At 31.5% G+C, this 18,679-nt stretch overlaps 2 protein-coding genes across 2 annotated transcripts; both read right to left on the bottom strand.

Annotated features, from left to right (window-relative positions):
* Positions 1 to 4,005: 4,005 nt before the first annotated feature.
* On the bottom strand, positions 4,006 to 8,044 carry LOC125057853. Its single transcript, XM_047661772.1, has 3 exons — positions 7,899 to 8,044; positions 6,399 to 6,561; positions 4,006 to 4,502 (listed from the first exon to the last, which is right to left on the bottom strand). The coding sequence occupies exons 1-3, from the start codon at positions 7,959 to 7,961 to the stop codon at positions 4,321 to 4,323; spliced, it is 408 nt and encodes a 135-aa protein (XP_047517728.1). The 5' UTR covers positions 7,962 to 8,044; the 3' UTR covers positions 4,006 to 4,320.
* A 1,862-nt stretch (positions 8,045 to 9,906) lies between these two features.
* LOC125058044 lies at positions 9,907 to 18,386 on the bottom strand. The gene is made up of 5 exons (XM_047662051.1): positions 18,205 to 18,386; positions 13,191 to 13,299; positions 11,866 to 12,012; positions 10,903 to 11,074; positions 9,907 to 10,563 (listed from the first exon to the last, which is right to left on the bottom strand). Exons 1-5 carry the CDS (start codon positions 18,319 to 18,321, stop codon positions 10,410 to 10,412), a joined length of 699 nt encoding a protein of 232 aa, XP_047518007.1. The 5' UTR covers positions 18,322 to 18,386; the 3' UTR covers positions 9,907 to 10,409.
* Positions 18,387 to 18,679: the final 293 nt, after the last annotated feature.

Below are 18,679 nucleotides of genomic sequence, written 5' to 3'. Positions count from 1 at the left end.
AATTAAAACCCAGTTTACAAATGTTATATTAAATTGTGCATTCGAGCGTGCTAAAACACGTTTATGACATCATTATAATTTATCCGAATTTATGAAATTCTTAAATACGTAATTTAGGTGATAAAAAGGTCAGGCTAATCTGATAAGCGCATGCCTATATATAAAGATAATTCTTCTATTTATGTAATTGACGAAATGAATTTTAAGATTATATATTTCATACAATGACTGGTGATTTTTGATTTTTATAGAGATGTTGGTATGTCATTGTTACACTACGGAGTAAAATAATAGTTGTATATAATTATAATGACTAAGGATTAAATAGTATGTACATACTTTTAAAACACTTCTCTATACAATAATATTGACTACGGCTTAGTGCTAGGTTCGGTATTAACATTATTAAGATATGAAAATTCACACAGAATCGAACAATCTTACCACTCATTTATTTTATTTATTTATTATAGCCTCTATTCGGACATGCCAGTATTTTTCTTTATTTTTCGTATATTGTACTTTTCTTCCACTTTTGCGTGTCCGTTTGCCAGATGGCAAAGGCCTCCTCCAACCTTCTCCATTCTGGCCTTTCTATAGCCACTCCACCACTCATTATCAGCAATCAACTCAAGTTGGTTTAAAAAAGTTCTTTAAATTCACACATTTCATTTCTCACGTTTAAAATACAATGACTGACTAGTAGTACTAGTAGTTACAATTTCACTGTATCTAACAAACACAAATAGAAAAATAATTGAACATATTATCGTGCAATCTTTGAGACAGGGCAAACGTAAAGATTATATTATAATAAATAAAATAATAATTGCCTATATTTGATGACCACGAAAATAAGCCTTATATGTCCGCTGTATATTATTTTTTCTTAAACCATCCTGAAACGTCTCTAAATATTGAATCATGTGCTTATAACTTGTCGAAGGTTTAACTAAACAAAGTGACTAACATTTTACCAACTCCATATTTTGTTTTTATCGAAATTTATACGGCATGTGCAAGAACGTTCATAATAAATTATTAATGAATTTCAAACTGCACATCAAAAGTGAAAACGATTGTGAGTCACATGCACTAAATTAATGTTTCATTACATGCGATATTAGAATACGATTGTTTTAACCTTTTTTAGATGACGTTAATGTGAAGGAAGTCGGAACGTATAATTCATTTCTATTTTCAAACTCAACAACATGTCTTTCAACAAAAACGCATTTATATTGCGCGGCCCGGTTATATATCGACCACTATTTAAACCTCGATTAATTTGAGCTATCGCGGAATATGCTTTAAAGGGTAGGAAAATCCATAGCGCTAAATAATCTGCTGATTATTTGATGCTTCATGAGCACACCACACATACACACCCTCACTTTCAGACCATCACACAACAAAGCCGAATTAGGTAATACATAGTTTAAGTATTAAATAATTTTTATTGGTTTTTTCTTTGCGTAAATGTTTACCTTTTCGTATATGTATTTCATTTTTGGCTTTTTCTTTAGTATAATTGTGTTTTGTTATATATAATAATTTATGTTAACTGTAGAATTATGAATTAAAGAAATAAATTAACCTCACACTATGCTATATTTTTTTCATTTTTATTGTTTCTTTCGCTTACCTAGCGATAAAACGGTGAATTAAACTTTAAACTTTTAAAGTGATAAGTTTCCATACAATTCCTATCTTACTCATTAAGAATTCGTAAAACTTCTCCCTTAGTCTTTATCATAAACTGGACCAAGTACAAGCTTCAAGTTTGTAACTTCTCAGTCGATCGCATCAAAGAGTTTATTATAATTATGACTATTATATCTATAGTCTCAAGTTAGTTCTAGTTAGTTAAATCTAGTTTCCAATTTTTTCATAAAAATGTGTCTATCAAACCATTTAACGCTCTCAAAACAGTACTTGAGATACGCTTCAAAATATGTTTCGTACCATCTATTACATATGTCCATCTTATAACAGCAGATTATTCAGATCAAATATCTAAAGAGATACTTGTGTTGTTGTATTGTGTATTAAAATATAATCTAAAATATTTCTTACTAAGAAATATAGATAGAGTTACGGTGAGTTAATTTTATTAGATTACATACTTATAATTAATTCGTTTTATTTAAATTATATTATTATACGTATTCTACAACAGTTTCACAGAAAAGGAATTATACAAAAATGACAGATCAAGATTATCACATTTATTGTTTATTAATAGGATTTCATTGTAACCTATGCAACATTTGTTTGACATTTTATCCTATTTAGGGTACTATACAAATATGATGAATGGAATATTCAAACGATACTAAATACTTTATAATTATCATATTCTTTATAATTATGGACAATATATCTATAAAAGAAGTATTTGGTGGGGGAGGGTGCTGACAGGGCTACGCTGTTGCCGTGTCCTGCCTCGGGCGATTGCTGGTGGCGCATGGGCATGAACAGTAGCGAGTACCACATAATCCACCATAAGTGAGTCGCGTCGCGGGAGGGCATGCGTAATGTGTAAATTCCCCACGAAAAAGAAGTCTGAGTGTAATACATATTATGTCGATCTTATCCAATTCCAACATTGGAATTGGATAAGATCGACATGATACTTGATTACGTAAGATATATTCTATCTTAGTAGTCTAAGCTTTGTAAAAATCTGTTCATTTGTTTTTCTGTTATCTATGCATATCTGGAGGTATTTCTAGTATAATATAGGTAAATAATATTTTTTATCCTTTCATTTTTAAAGCATAATTACCACCACCATACAAATATAAATAAAATGAATAAAACAATTGTATTATCTTATAATAGAACACGTACGTTACTGCTTAAAATTAAACTTAAATATTAAGTGTAACAATTATAATAAATTCATTAATTTTATAAATTCATATAATATTGTTACAACTTTAGTGTTGACAACAATTACAAGATAATAAGCTTATTGGAACAACCATATTGTTTGGTATTTATAATAATTATGAAGTACAAAGTACTATAATATAGGGTAAATACAGTAGAACCTCTATAAGTCGAACATCAAGGGAGACGCCAAAAAATTCGAGTTATAGAGTTTTCAACTTATGGAGGATTTCGACTTAGGCGGATTTTGATTCGACATAAAGAGTTTGAGGTTTATTCTTATAAACTTAGCTAAATTAGCTAAATTTCAAAGGGAATCAAAATTGAACACCTGACACAAAGCAAGCAAACACGTGTTTCCATGAGTCATAAATTTATTATTGTATACTCCTAAAATGTTTTCTAAGAAACAATAGTGTACTCACATTGTCGGCAAGTTCTTAAAGTCGGTAACTTATTTTTGTTCGAACAATAGAGATAATAAATTCCAAATGATCAAGTTGTAAAGGTTGTAAAATAAAACGTTCCTATGTTCGAGATACAGAGGTCTTATTTAATTTTTCGAGTTATAGAGTGAAAATATGTACCAAAATGGCTTGGAGGGACTCGGTGATTATTTCGATTAACAGAGGGTCAAGATTTCAAGTAATGGAGGTTTTGGTGTTTTAAGGGAAGGGAACAAAACATTTTTTCGAGATTTGGAGGTTTTTGACTTATCGAGGTTCGACTTAACGAGGTTCTACTGTATTAGCTTTTTATATTATTCGTTAGGTAGGTGTAGAGAACACCGTCCGTTTGATCTTTTAGGAACTTCATTTTCGAAATCAAGAATAATATTTAGAAACCAGCATTTTCTTTTTATGTGTATGACCTAATTATTCAGTAAAATTTAGCTTAGCACCACTCATATAGTGAGCTTACTTAAATATTTGATTTATGTCTGTCAATGTTAACATTTATAAGTACAAATTATTTAATTTTACATTTTTAGTTTCGATTTGAGCATTATTTGTTTTTGAGAGATAATTTCCAAAGCGCCTACGATAAAGGTTATAGCAAATAGTATCAGACTATTGTTTTTTTTATAGAACAGGGAGCAGGAGGCACCTGACGTTAAGTGATACCACCGCCGATAGAGCCTCTCAATGCCAGAGGAATCACGAATGCCGGCGTCTTACGTGTTGGTTCGAAAATAGTTCAGTGGGCAGCTGGTTCCACATAGTGGTGAAAGATAAAGAGAGTGAGAGATAAAGAGGTGGATAATTTTGTCGATTCTCCGTTGCTTAATTATTTAATTATATGACTAAAACCATACGGTAGCTAAAACCTACCAAATAACTAACTAACTGTTCAAGAAATATTGCACCTTTTTTCATAATTATTATAATACAATAATAAATTTTAAACACCCAGATTCGATATCTATCATCCCGCCGCAGCGGTTGTAGATGCTCCAGTGGTAGCTTCTGATGCAGCAGTGGACTTTGGGGTTGTGGTAGCTTCTCCAGGGGGAGATGAAGAGGCAGATGGTTTACTCTGGGCATCCACGCTCACAGACCATAGCCCGTTCCAGTTCAAAATGTCTAATATTGTTCCTTGAGATGCGGCTGTAAATTCAAATATAATAGTGATTGTTTCTTTGAAGCAGTTAAAACGTAGTTTCTGTTATATCAGTATCCGTAAGGTACGTAGACATAAGACGTACGTAGAATCTTTATATGTTTTTTACTATTTGTATTTCTTTCATACATCTTAATGAAGCTAAAAACAATGATTGTGATATTGGACATTAACACATTAATCAGAACAATGAGATTTAACTTTATGTTATTTATAAAAATAAAGTGAGTGTGTCAGCTACGACGCACGGTTGGAGTTTACTCCTTACGAACGATAAAATGGCGATAATGTTCTGTGGCTGTCGACCATATTTTCATACTTAAGGTGGTAAGAATATATGTTTTTATAATATAAATGTTTGTAGTAGTAATAAAACATACCTACATCATATATGCCCTAATAGGATTTTCTTCCTGTGACCAAAGTTACCTCTATAGTAAGAGAAGAATAAGAATGAACAATCTTTTTTTTAAAAATAATTATGTAACGTGGCTGTCAAAACGTGAATTCAATATAGAAAAGTCTGTGTAATGTATTCCATCTCATTCTTTTACACGTTCAATCCTACAGATATAATATATGTTTGTCTCTTTCTACATAACGCCTCAACTTTTCGTGTTACACTTGATTTTACTCCTCATTTCCGTACCGGGCCTTATAACTCAAATCGTTTCTTAAGGAGTAAACTCCAAAAAAAAAACAATGCTTACGTTTTGAGTAAAATTATAAAAGTGTCTGTGATATTTGTTGAGTTAATATTGTTTTTATTTTGAGAATTTTATGGCCTGGGCGAGGCCCGCTACCGCCAAACAAGTTTGTATCGAAATGGTCACGTGACGAAGTCTTTCTCATACAAATTTCTTTGGCGGTGGTGGGTCACGCTAGTCGTAAACTAATTTTGCCTCAAGCGCCTGGCAAGAAGACAATACAGTGGAGTATAAGATGGATGACAAAGAACTTCACAATTAGCTATGTCAAATTATTAATAACAATGAAGTTGTTTATTATGTCTATATTTCGATGGGCAAAAATATTATAACGTTGCCTTAATAATAATCAACTAATCTCAAATTAGGTAATGAATAATAAAGAACTCTCTAATTTAATTTGTTTCGCTCCAAGTGCCTGACTAGCGGTAGTGCGCAATCGTCAAAGGTACCGTACACTATAGACTAAGAGCTTGTGAACCCTCCGAGGAATAGTATGTCTGTATGGCTAGAAATTTTTATAGTGATGAGTCATGTTAATTACGGTAACCATCGCCTGGCGCGCATTAGCCCAGCACGTCATCAACCCCCACTATGTATTTGCGTGTTGTTTCCACGAAAATGTAAGTGCATGCTCCTATTTCACCATGCCTCCTGCTCATAGAGGACAATTCTTTGTTTTTAATTTATTTTATTAGCATTTATTACTTAAGATGTCATGTGGAACATGGTGTAATGGTTGCAGCTCCTTACAAACGTTGCGTAAAAATAAAAACTTGGCGATTAAAAAGAGTGGCGGAGAGCTTATTGGCAGTTCTTCTCTTCCGTTCTACGCCCTTGATTTGCGAACTGACAGTAAATGTAAAATTAGAGGCATTTAATGTATATTTCTTTTGACATTCAAAAGTCTACAATGTGTTACCTATATGAATAAATGATTTGACTTGACTTGATTCCCTTGAAAGTGTAAATTGAATCTAAAAAATAGTTCTAGTTCTATTTTCTGAGTTCAAGTTCCCTTGTCTCTGTGCCAGTGGCATAAGTATTAAAAATTTAGCTTCATGATTGTAAGAAGTTAGTAAATAACTTACGAAGCCTACACTCTTGAAGGGATAAAGAGGAATTAACAGTTCTAAAGAAGCCTGTTACTTTTAATGTATGGTCGATGTTACTTACGTATTTTTATAGATATATTTTGTGTAGGAGTTATAGGCGTGGAACTTGTAGGTTTCTTGGTTGATGTGGATTCGGAGGATTCTTCTGATGAGCAATCTTCACAGAAGCCGTAGCTGTCATCGTCGTCGCATAAAAAGTCACATATGAACGAATCGAAATATGACTGTAAAAATAATCGTATTAACGCAGTGCCTTTAATATGTCTATTGTCTAAGTATAAATTATAACACAAAAACCTATCGCTATTAGCTATCACCTAGCAGCCTATGATTACTAGGTCATTAGGGTGCATATTATAAAGCAACAATATTGTATGTACACATATAACTTTACTTTTAAATATAAAATGTTTGTACCCTAAAGGTTTTGTGGTTTTCGACCTTATATTGTATTTGTTTTACCTTAAATAATAAATACAATTCTTAAAAATTTGCAAGTAGAATTTGTCTTATTCCTTACTCAGACATAATAATATTATAATAAAGGTTTTTTGTTCATTTTAGATAGTTAATCTCGATCTTACTTCAGATGCACGAAGAATGAGTTTCTTATCTTAAAACCAGGATCTAACGAATGGATAGATTTATAAATCCTGAACTATATTGGTATAATTTCAGCTGTATTTAAGGAGTTAATTTTACACTAAAGGCTTATTTGTACGGCTGTATATTTTTTACATATACAGAAGTTGTCATACAACCTAATAAATCCTCAACTACATTTATATAGAAATTTGTTTCTAAATCTCTAATTCCTCCATCACATACGTTTCTAATATGCTGAGTTTTTATTAAGAAACTAGGTGTTTAAACTTCTGTCGCTACCAGCTCAAAACAATCATCGTATCGCGACGAATCGAAACCAAAGCCTCCAAAGGCTTACCATGTACGTAGCCTCCACGTCATGGAGATGAATTTATATAATTTTTACCATGAACTGGTGCAAGATGCTGTTTCTCTCTGTGTCCGCCGAAAAAGGTATTTTTTGATATATTCTCTAAGAAAGTATCCCTAAACCTTGTAGAATGTGGTGACAGAAACGATCATAGGAATCATACCACGTTATAAATGCGTCTCAACATAGAATATGTTTTTGTTTAAACTTCTGCCTAAAATATTCGTCATATACAAACATACATACAAACAATATCAACTTATAGAAAGTCTTATAGGCAAAAGTCAGTTTACGCTAAATTCCATTAACTTTAAGTTCCTGAGAAGAACTTAAGTGGTAATAATAAAAACTTTATTTAAATCACAAAAAGTTGAAAATATATATAATACATCCATAGTTCAAAAAGCGGTCTTGCTGCTAAGAGCAGTTTCTTCCAGCCAACCCCGACGTAAATTAACTAAAGGGTAACATTAAAAATACTAATTTTTACTTAAAAACAATACTAAATAAAAAACCGGGAATCAAATTATGAAAAACATTTACTAGTAGAATCTTCTTAGACGATAGTAGTTAGTTTTCTACACTATATAAAAAATTCATACTTACTTGCGCATGAATAACATGCAGTAGAACAAATAATAAGATCACGCACGTCCGAACCTCGCCCATGGTTCTCGAGGTTTTCACGAAAACTTTTCCAACAGTTTCACTACATACAAGTATATAATGAGCGTTTGCGCAATACGTCTGAAATATAGATATATATCCTTCGTCAAAGATTAAAACATACGTCATTCTGGCAAAAATATTTCTTTACTTTACGAAAATTATGAATTGTGACACATAGTTTCCATTTTAGGTCCTACGATTAACTTTAGGGCAGTTTAATTTTCCCATTATCATTATTGTTTAATTGTCCTTTAATTTTGATAAGTATTATTCTTTAAAATAATTTAATTAATAACGATATATATAACGATATAATCAGAATAGTGATATCTGATTCAAGGAAATTGCTAATAATTTGTAAAATAATTTTTGATGATTGAATTAGAACGGAATAAAAAAAAATCAATGCATTCAGTACATGACGTAACCACCTGTTCTCAGACTTCAAGAGAATGCCCGCTGGACATAAATTTAGCGCTGATGAAGAAGTAATCGCCAAAACTAAATTGAGACTAAAGACAAATCGTACTATAAAAATTATATCGAAAGTCGATCGCTATAATCGTTGTATCACTCTCGAAGGAAATCAAATCAAATTCTATCAGAAAAAGATTTTTGAAGTTATACTTCTTTAGGCGCGTTATCAAAAATTGATGAGAGTGAAATTTAACGATGCGCGCGCACCGTGACACAAAATTAACAGAATGAAGTTGCCCACGGAAGATGCTACGGCATTGGACTGAACTTTATTGACTATAATGACTCCTTTTCCAGTCTTTGATTATTTAATTGTAATTAATTATTTGCATGCAATCAAAAACTATTTTTAATAATGCCAAAGAAGTATTACTTCTTACGCGCGTACATATAAGTACACGCACCCTTTTTTTATATGTTATCCTACGAACTTTTCAGCCCACCTCATATATTCTTCTATTATCATATTTTTAATGTGTAATTGGTGTTAAACTCTATAAACAATGTGGCATATCTCGCAAGGGGACGTTGTAACTTATACCTGATGTCTCCCAGAAGTATTTCACCTGACCATTAATTAAAATCAGTTAAGAACGCCACATCTGTAAAATCACCATGCTCTGCGAAACAAATTCGTTTTAATACTTGTTAGTAGAACAGTTTAAAGATAATTTCAATATATTTTAGACACGGTCAAGTCTGAATGTCATAATACGTGTTCATACTGAGGTGCGTGCTTATTGTCTTTGTATAGAATAACAGCTACAGAATACTAATTATTAATCATTGTTCGAAACTCAGTTCGTTAGAGATAAACTTAATACCAATCTACAAGTACGTTAATGTTCTCCAATTTAACTTACGAAAGTATACAAGAAATTGTGATAATCGATACCTTATCTTAAATAAGAAGTTGGCTTCGAATTGATAGACTATCCTCCATATTCCCCGGACCTAGTTCCTAGTGATTTTTAGTTCCGTGGTTAATGAAGCATGTCAGGGGCATTAAATTTGTAGATGATGTCAACATACAACACGATTTTTAAGGGATCAGGAAGATTATTTTTTAAAGGAAATTTTAGCTTTTGAAAAAATATATACAAAGTGTATAAACCTGAAAGTTGTAAAAAATTAAATAACATTTTGTAAGAGATCATGCGTCATACTCATTATCACTTATTATTGAACAGCGAAGGGCATTTTCAAATTTTTTATATGCCTCTAGAATTGGTGACGATTGTAATAATTAAAGATTTGTTATGAAAATATCAAGAACTATAAAGCAAGTATGTGTCGGTGTAGGTAGGTGTATATCATATGAAAAATTTATATATAGGTATACTGACACTGAACTATAACCATCATTATAAAAGTAAAAGCAGGATAAGTATATGTAAAAGAATCAGAAATCACATCATTGTTACGTTCTTAATTCAATTGAAAGATAAATTGATAATAAAACACAATATATTAAGACAATTTTATTTTGTGAAAAGAATATAAAATTTGTTAAATATGAACAGCTGCAGTCCCAAATAGTTTTAAATTAGTTACCGGATACGCTAACTTATAATCTAACAAAAGATAATTTATTTTCATATTCTCGTTAGTTATAATATATATTAAAAATAATTTCGCTTAAAATTAAAAATTATGAGTTCGCTTTTAAATGGATTCCAATGTACGAACTTCTATCATTACTATGTTGCAAGGTTTCCTTGAACTAATTAAATACTTATAACCTACTTAGTTAGGTCACGCACTTGGCTCAGTCAAAGCCTGTAGTCTGCTTTTCGGAGAACATAAAAATTGGTTTGGAAACAACACCAAATTATACACAGGCGTATAAATTAAACAAGCACATACAAATTACACAACAATTTCAAAGATATTCATCTTTGTAATGTTGTTCAATTGTTTTAATGTACTGACTGGGCGGTAGAGATATTCTATATGAAATGACTTATTTCACTAATTTCCAAAAGAGATCTTGTAGCTGACATTAGGTCTTAAAGGTACTTTGCTTCCAACTTCCACGAGAACAGGTGAATCATCAGGTCTCGCTGGCTTGTCGGAACAATCTTTATGCGGTATAGGAAATACGTAGTTGATATCGACGTCGTATCTGAAATGATTGAGGCTTACATTAGCTGAGGGCTTTAGACCAGTTATATTGTATATTTAAAGAGTAAATGTTCTCTTAGTAATCGACTTAATAATGCTGATGGAGGCAGACACATATCAGGAACATTTTAATTGTGTGTCAAAGTCAAATCGATCATTAGGCATTTTGTACCTTAGCATGGCTAATAGTCATTGTTTGCCAATTATCCGGTATATTTTATTGTAGAATCAAGATAATTAAAGTATTACTAATTAAGAGACAAGCATAAATAATTGATTCTGTACAAAAGTTGTTTATTTTTTTAAATATATGTCTAATCGAAACATCAAAGTAACTAACCTTGGCAGCTTATCCCTCAAATATGCCATGACGTTTTTCGGCAGTCCCGTTGTTCTGGACAAAACAAAAGCAGTCAAATACCGAGTTCCTTCTCTTTGCTCAGCACAATGCAGTAGGAGAGCCCAGGTCTTATATTCCGTGTCTAGTACGTATGTGTTGTAAATACCATCATCTGAAATCAATAGTATTAAACATATATATATGTGACAGAATCAGAGGAAAATAGCTTAAAGTTATACAAACGAGAGTAGTACCTAAATAACCGGGGTAGGACCAAGGTAGGAACGATTGTCAAATGATTACTTTGATGTTGATGGTCTCACGTGTTTAAAGTGTAAAAAAATACTTTTACTAATTATTATGACTATTGAATCGTCGTTAATTTATTTATTTATCTAGAAATATTGTCATTTCAAATAAAACAAAAGATTAATTAAAGGTTATTAACTTATTTGACGTTGTTAATTTATAAGCTCTGTGACATAAAGACAATATCTGCTAATAGTAAGCAGCCATTGCTCGGACATAATATATGAATGTTATAAAATAGCACTATTAAAATATTAAGGCTCTGTTTCACAATGTACGGGTAAGTTCTACATAAGTTCCAAATTAGCTATTAATTACTTATTGGTCAGATAAACATTATTGTTGCGTTTTACGACTGTCAGATATCTTTGATGGTAGATGATTTTCTTTTACCAATCTAGCAATGTTAGTAGCAGAGAGAAAAAAATCCGTTAGTGTGCCACTGGGGTTTTAACTAAAACTGTCTGTGTATGAGCATGCATAACCTAAATAACATTACATTATTGCTAAATAACATTCATACACACTCATATTTATAATATCAGTTTTATTATATACCATAGAAAATAAACTCCTTTTAAAATATACCAGCAATTGACCCAGTTATCTCATAAAAAATAAACTATTGTATTCAAACTTCCATTTAATACTCACAGGTTCGTTCAGAATGAGTCCAATGTGCGGGCTCATTCAGGTCAACCCTCCAAGTGATATTTCCATACAAATTCTCGCCAATAGGATCGTCTGCGTACCGGTAGGTAAAATTCATCGTCACAGCGGGCGTCCATTCTATCGTTCCGTCTTGAATTGAATGTTAAAGTATTACCAACAAAGAAACGTATTTTATAAAATTTACTGGAATATTTTGTATGGGTACAGTTAACTCTATGAAACAATTGAGGCTGATGTCTGAAACTTGGGTCGCATAGCCAGCGTAGTGAAGTCTGGCTGAGTCGGATATATATATATATTTATTTTTATCACATCGATGTTTGTCTCAGCCGGGGATCGAACCCGGGACCCATGGATTCGCAGTAAGGGGTACTAACCACTAGACCAATGAGCCGTCAATATATAAAATAAGTATATTTAAAAATCAAACTCGTGAACATTCGTTAAAGTACCATATATACAAAATGTTTAATATCTAAAATTATGTACTTATAATAATAATAATGACTATGGAGTCATTATTATTCTCGACTATTAAATAGTCGTTAATTTATAGATCTAGCAACATATTACTACAGACTATCAAAAAGTCTGTTAATTTGTTGATTTATTTATAATGGCAAATCAAATAAACCAAATAACGGTTTTTAACTAATTTGACTTTGATGTTATTAAATTATAATGAAAATGGCAGCTGATACCAGCGCCATTATTCCGACATTTATATACAAACGTTACCTGTGGAATTCTTATTAATAATCAACGCAAAATTATTATTTGTTACATGAATATATTTTCAAAGTGACACAAGAGCGATATGGACAAACATTTGTGGATCTTCATTCTTAAATTAATAAATAAAATAAAGCAGGTTGTAGCATAGATTGTAAAGAGCGAATATGGTTTTGAAGTTCTTTAGTTTTTCTAATAAAGTTCATTGGTAAACGATTTTTTTTTAAAGTACAAAATTATGGTCAGCTATATACTGCAACGTTATGTTTTGTAATTTGATATTAGTCTTGAAGCCTATTAAACTTCTGGTCAATTAACGCCATCTATCGCAGCGAAGTTGAAACTTTTATTCCAGATTTTTTACAGTATTAATGGTGCCCCTTTTATAGATACTTTTATGGTATGGCTTTGAATTTATGCTTTAATTTTGACCAAATGAATTATATGTAAGTAAATATAAGATACATGTTTCTTGAATTATTCACTTTACTAAAAATACAAACACAGGGTCCCACCAAAGCTTACTTAAATAGACGTTAATCTTTAAACTTTTTGGATAATTAATTTAATCATACCTTCAGCTTGTACATGATCATCCTCAGTGAAGACAGCTCTCATGCAACTGTATGATAATGCTTCTTCAGCACTGGCATAGTATTCCACAACGAACCAATCTCCCAGCATCTATATATAACATAACTATATACTATATGTTATAAAAATAAAATAAAATAAAACTTTCCGTGCAATATAGTTTATTTCAATTGATCAATTCATCACTTTTCATTTAGCTTCTTATAAGGATAAAGCAGCGTTTTGTGGTATTTTGCTAATACTACAAATACAGGCGTCATTTTTATAAAATATTTACATTTACTCAACCAATCTAGGTTAAGGAAAAAGAGATCTATTAACATGAAATTGCATATGTGTGTGATATTTCCTTTTTGTAAGCAAAAATGGAATAGAATTGTAACGGAGGATAGCACGAGTACCAATTGGGACACAAAACAGAGACAGACAGATGGAAAGACAGGGAGAACGATATACTCAAACTCAAAATAACTGTATTCATGTAGGTAATCAAGTACACTTATGAACGTCAGAAAAGAAGTTAAATTGATTCTAAATTTACATTTATTACGAGTTCGCAAGTCAAGGGCGTAGAGTGGGTAAGAAGAACTGGCAAGAAAATTCCCGCCACTCTTTTTAATCGCTAAGTTTTGAGTCATACAAATTGTTTGAACTGGAACAAATCAATCCCAAGGATTAGGATCATTTAAATATTATCAAATTTATAAAAAGCTTTATTGATTAGTTTACATTTAACGAGAACTATGAATTTATTTCGTGATAATTCATTAATTTCACTTGGGAGTTTGTTGTCAATACAATTTCCATATAAGGAGTGGTTTATCTTCTGGAGTCTCGTTGGTCGTACGCTCAAATTATTTCTGTTTCGAGTATTATACTGGTTTAAAAAAGGTAGCAGGTCCAATGTGGATTAGATCCGCTAGAGAATGCCAAGATTAGAAAATTTTTGAGGAGGCCTTTGTCAAAGGACAATCCGTTAATACATAAATAACCATAAGATATTTCATAATTGGACATTCGCAGCGCAAATTATAAGTTTGTTGTTTTGTTTACGCTTCTTCTGTATTGTCAATTCTTTAAGGTCAGGCTAACGTCTTCAAGCCTTAAAATATAAATGAATCAGATACATATATTAATATAATCAAATAGTTTATCTAATATATAAAATTCTCGCGTCGCGGTGTTTGTGGTTAAACTCCTCCGAAACGGCTCGACCGATTCTCATGAAATTTTGGGTGCATATTGAGTATGTCTGAGAATCGGACAACGTCTTTTTTCATTCCCCTAAATGTTAAGGGTAGTCCACCCCTAAATTTTTTTTTAATTTTAGATAATAAAGGTTGTATGTATTTTTTTATGATACAACATTAAAAAATACATACAACCCCCAATTTTCACCCCTCTACGATCTACCCCTATGTTTTATTATAAATGATAAACATGGCAAAGCGACGTTTGCCGGGTCAGCTAGTAATCTTATATACGCTTATTCCAATTGCTATACATTGTCTTTAATTATTTTAGACAATTCTATTCGCACATCTCCCACGACCTTATACTATCACTTAGGCGTCTGTAGATTTTCTATTTGAATACTGTCACTTTCAATGGCAAACATTTTGCGATCTCTCTAATCCTCAAACAATAACAGTAGCTTAATCACAACTGGTTACCATAACAATGGATTTAAACTGACAACTCAATGTAGATATTTGCATACATTATACAATATGAGTCTCGAGTTTAATCCTTCACTTTCTATTTTATGGTTGATTACGTATTTAATAGTGAGATTATCCGTATCGTTGGGCGCAAACAGATAGATAATAGAAATCTAGAATATTGCTTCGAGGTTTTTAATCCCGTGTATTCTTATAGTGGGTTTAATATAAAACATTTTGAGTTTTCAATTCAGTCTTGCGATTCTGTAACTCACTTTTCGAACTCACAAAGCGGTTTTCACAGCGGCGGTCGCGCTCAAATCAGTCGTAAAACAGTCATTTTACGATTTCGCATTCTGATAAACAATAAACTACAAGTCCCTCCGTATCAGAATGCCAAATCATAAAATGACTGCTCCACGACTGATTTGAGCGCGACCGTCGCATCGCTGCGAAAACCGCTATGATAGTTCGAAAAGTGAGTTACAGAATCGCAAGGTTGCGGTATTTTTTTTTATGTTTTATTTTTGAATTTATGGTACTTCTATAAATCTAATTTATATAATTATGTTACTTTTCTATTGTTATTTATAATTTACATTTGTCTTTCTCTAGCAGCAGTGCAGTGTTATAAAAGGAGTGCAATATTTTATAGTATTCATCAGAGAAAGCAACTCACAAAATTTTTTTGCTCAATAACAGAAATCGTGTGTTCTTCTACCTTATAAAAAAGCTATTATAAAATTGCTACCGAATAATTTCTGATTATTAAAATTTATATAACAGGTGTTTTTGATACACCATTTGAGTTGTGCCCATATTGTCTGTGTTTTATTAATTTGTTTTCACACATTTTACATCTCATCATTCATATTAAACAAATTCTTTCTGTATCCAAGATAAAAATGGCACCTCATTAAAAACCAATCAGCGAAACATGTTTCCTTTGAGTTATGAGTTAGCTAATGTTCACAACCGTTACATGTTACTATTCCAATAAACTTTGACCATGTGTCCGTAATCCCGGGTATATGAAACTCATATTAAATTATTATTATTAAGTTTACTTTATTTAGGAATGGTGGCTATTATAGTCACGTTAAAACTAAAATCAAAATTGAATTAGGCATGTAAGATACCCCAGTACGGTTCGATTCGGTTCAGAAATACTTTATTTCTCAAAGAATAAACTTTAGGTAGCTTCTAACGCAAATTTATATATTATATACTATATTCCCGTTTTTGGCTTATTCTTTTATAAATTTGAGTCTTCTAATTAAAATTGTAGCTTTTCCTTCTATGACGAGATTTAGTCAAGTTGTATTCTCTTTTATTAACATAACCTTTACACATTTAAAGAAAATACTTTTTAACCGGATTAAAGTTATGTATTATTTTACATAATTTTAAATTTAACCGAAGTTTCGCGTGCTTTACAGCGTGCGTGGTTACGGTGACTGAAGACAAAAGTCTAGATTTTAGTCAAGTTTTCAAATGATTTTCATCAACGTTAATCCATTATAATCTTTATGAACGATTTCCTCTTGAATAAGACTTTTTCTACTGATTAATGCGCAAAACATTTCCAATAAACCAGCATTAGTACATACATATTTAAATTTTTGAAGCTTTCTTTTTGAATTCTGATTAGGTTGATGATTAAGATAAAACCTAGTGCTAAAATCAGAGAAATTGAAAGCTAATGGAATTTTAAACAATTTTTTTCTAATATCCGTCTGGCCTATCCTTCTTTTTTAATTATAATGTATATTACACCGTTCACGCATTGTGAGTGTCGGTTTGTTCAGGTTTTCATAGGTTTCAAGCTTTCGCTTCGAATAGTAATCGAACTTGATACAGTAAATGGGTCTACTACTATTTAATTAATAATATATAAATATAATTGAAAATAGCAAAGATTAAATAGTAATTAATTAACAATGGATCTTTGCTATTTTAAGTAACTTATTTTTATTTTTAAATAAAGTGATCTTGACGGCTGTAGGCCCGGTTGCCGTCCCCTAAATCCAGCCCTGTCACATTTCAATTCGAGAGGCATTATTTAGTTATTGATTTATATTCGTGCTTTTATAACATTTAGCTAACTATGGACGATAGATATGTTGGAAATGGCTACAAAAGTCTGTGTTTAGGGGTTGGTGGTGGTGGATGTTTGAAGTCAATAAACCACCGATGTGTATCTGAAAGTCTTAAATTCGTTTCCCGTGTTGTCTTAATAAGTGATGAAATAAATGCAAAATGTGTGATGTGATGAAATAAGTGTCTTGGATTTCATAGCCTAACAACAAAAAGCCCCGAAAGTTAACGGGATAAACATCCTCGTTACCTCGTAAATATTTACGTTAGTAAATAAACGTTAATAATATATAATCATTATTACAACGACGATATTCTTATACGATTATTATGTAAGGTACGTAACAATTGAATTTAATAATTAATATGAATTCGGCGTGTTGAACTGTTATCGACTCCACGTCCGGCGCCCACGCACGGTACTTCCATAAACGACGCAACTTTGTAAGACTTCAATAATAAATATTATTTGTAAAGATAGTTGGGATTGCTTAGGGTTAGTAATTATATTAGAATACAGCTGATCCGGCAAACGTCGTTTTGCCATGTATTTATTGTATATCATTTATAATAAAAAATAGGGTTGGTCGTAGAGGGGTGAAAATTAGGGGTTGTATGTATTTTTTAATGTTGTATGATAAAAAAATAAAGAATTAATTTTTTATTTAAAATTAAAAAGAAAAAATTAAGGGTGGACTACCCTTAACATTTAGGTGGATGAAAAATAGATGTTGTCCGATTCTCAGACATACCCAATATGCACACAAAATTTCATGAGAATCGGTCGAGCCGTTTCGGAGGAGTTTAACTACAAACACCGCGACACGAGAATTTTGTGTATTAGATATATATATTTTTTACTTAATGTTCGTAGAGTGAGTTCTCAGTAGCGATATTGTGTATCGTATGTACTTCATATTTTATTTTTAATTTCGACATTATTATATTGGCTTAGTACTGTCAGGATAGTGTACATGTTTGTGAATAAATAAATAAATATCAGTATATATTTAGTCCTTCATAATATTTTCTAAACTATCGTAATATGATTCATATTTTTTAATTCTTAATTTTCATCGTAAATATACACAAAATTAGGGTTGGCAAATCCCAATATTCATGCCTGTTAAAATGTTGGTATTTTCAACAAAATTTCGGTTTTAAATTATTATTAAGTTACATGTGTTAATATAGTATGTTTTATAGTCATATATTATTAAAATCTTGCTTAACTCACTTGGGCCAAATCGAAGTGTGGAGCGGCGCGCACTTCCGGACATTTCCACTTATTAACAATCTTTCCGGAAACAACATTCACTACAACCACAAAAAGCACAAAAACTATTTTAGACATATTTAAGGATAAACGTATTATTCATTCGGTTGTCGCTGGTCAACTAACAAAAGGGAATTGTTATCATTTTGTATGGGACATTAGTTAATGTTGCTGGGACGCGTTCGGAATTCCATTATCAGGTATTGTGACTCATAATTTACTTTGAAATCATTTACGTTTATTTTTTAATATTTTAAATGTGGTTGGTGGTTTATCGTCCAAATAAAAATGTTGGAATTAGCTGTTTGTATTGGTGTTATTTCCGTACGCAACTCGCTAAAATTTATTAACCAATAAAAATCATAAATTTATAAGAAATAAAGAGCTGATCCCGGGACTACGTGTACTTAATAAGTAAAGTACAACTTGTACTTAG

The sequence above is a fragment of the Pieris napi genome, chromosome 17, assembly GCF_905475465.1.
Source record: "Pieris napi chromosome 17, ilPieNapi1.2, whole genome shotgun sequence".
NCBI lineage: Eukaryota > Metazoa > Arthropoda > Insecta > Lepidoptera > Pieridae > Pieris > Pieris napi.
This window is presented reverse-complemented; position numbering and strand designations above follow the sequence as displayed.

Excerpts from the sequence above, each read along its gene's own strand:
- LOC125057853 (XM_047661772.1), bottom strand. The coding sequence starts at position 7,961 with ATGGGCGAGGTTCGGACGTGCGTGATCTTATTATTTGTTCTACTGCAT. Across the intron at positions 6,562-7,898 it reads TGCATGTTATTCATGCGCAA|TCATATTTCGATTCGTTCAT; the intron begins GTAAGTATGAAT and ends TTATTTTTACAG. Across the intron at positions 4,503-6,398 it reads AAATATATCTATAAAAATAC|CCGCATCTCAAGGAACAATA; the intron begins GTAAGTAACATC and ends TTGAATTTACAG.
- LOC125058044 (XM_047662051.1), bottom strand. The coding sequence starts at position 18,321 with ATGTCTAAAATAGTTTTTGTGCTTTTTGTGGTTGTAGTGAATGTTGTT. Across the intron at positions 12,013-13,190 it reads TGATCATGTACAAGCTGAAG|ACGGAACGATAGAATGGACG; the intron begins GTATGATTAAAT and ends ATTCAATTCAAG. Across the intron at positions 11,075-11,865 it reads GACTCATTCTGAACGAACCT|ATGATGGTATTTACAACACA; the intron begins GTGAGTATTAAA and ends TATTGATTTCAG.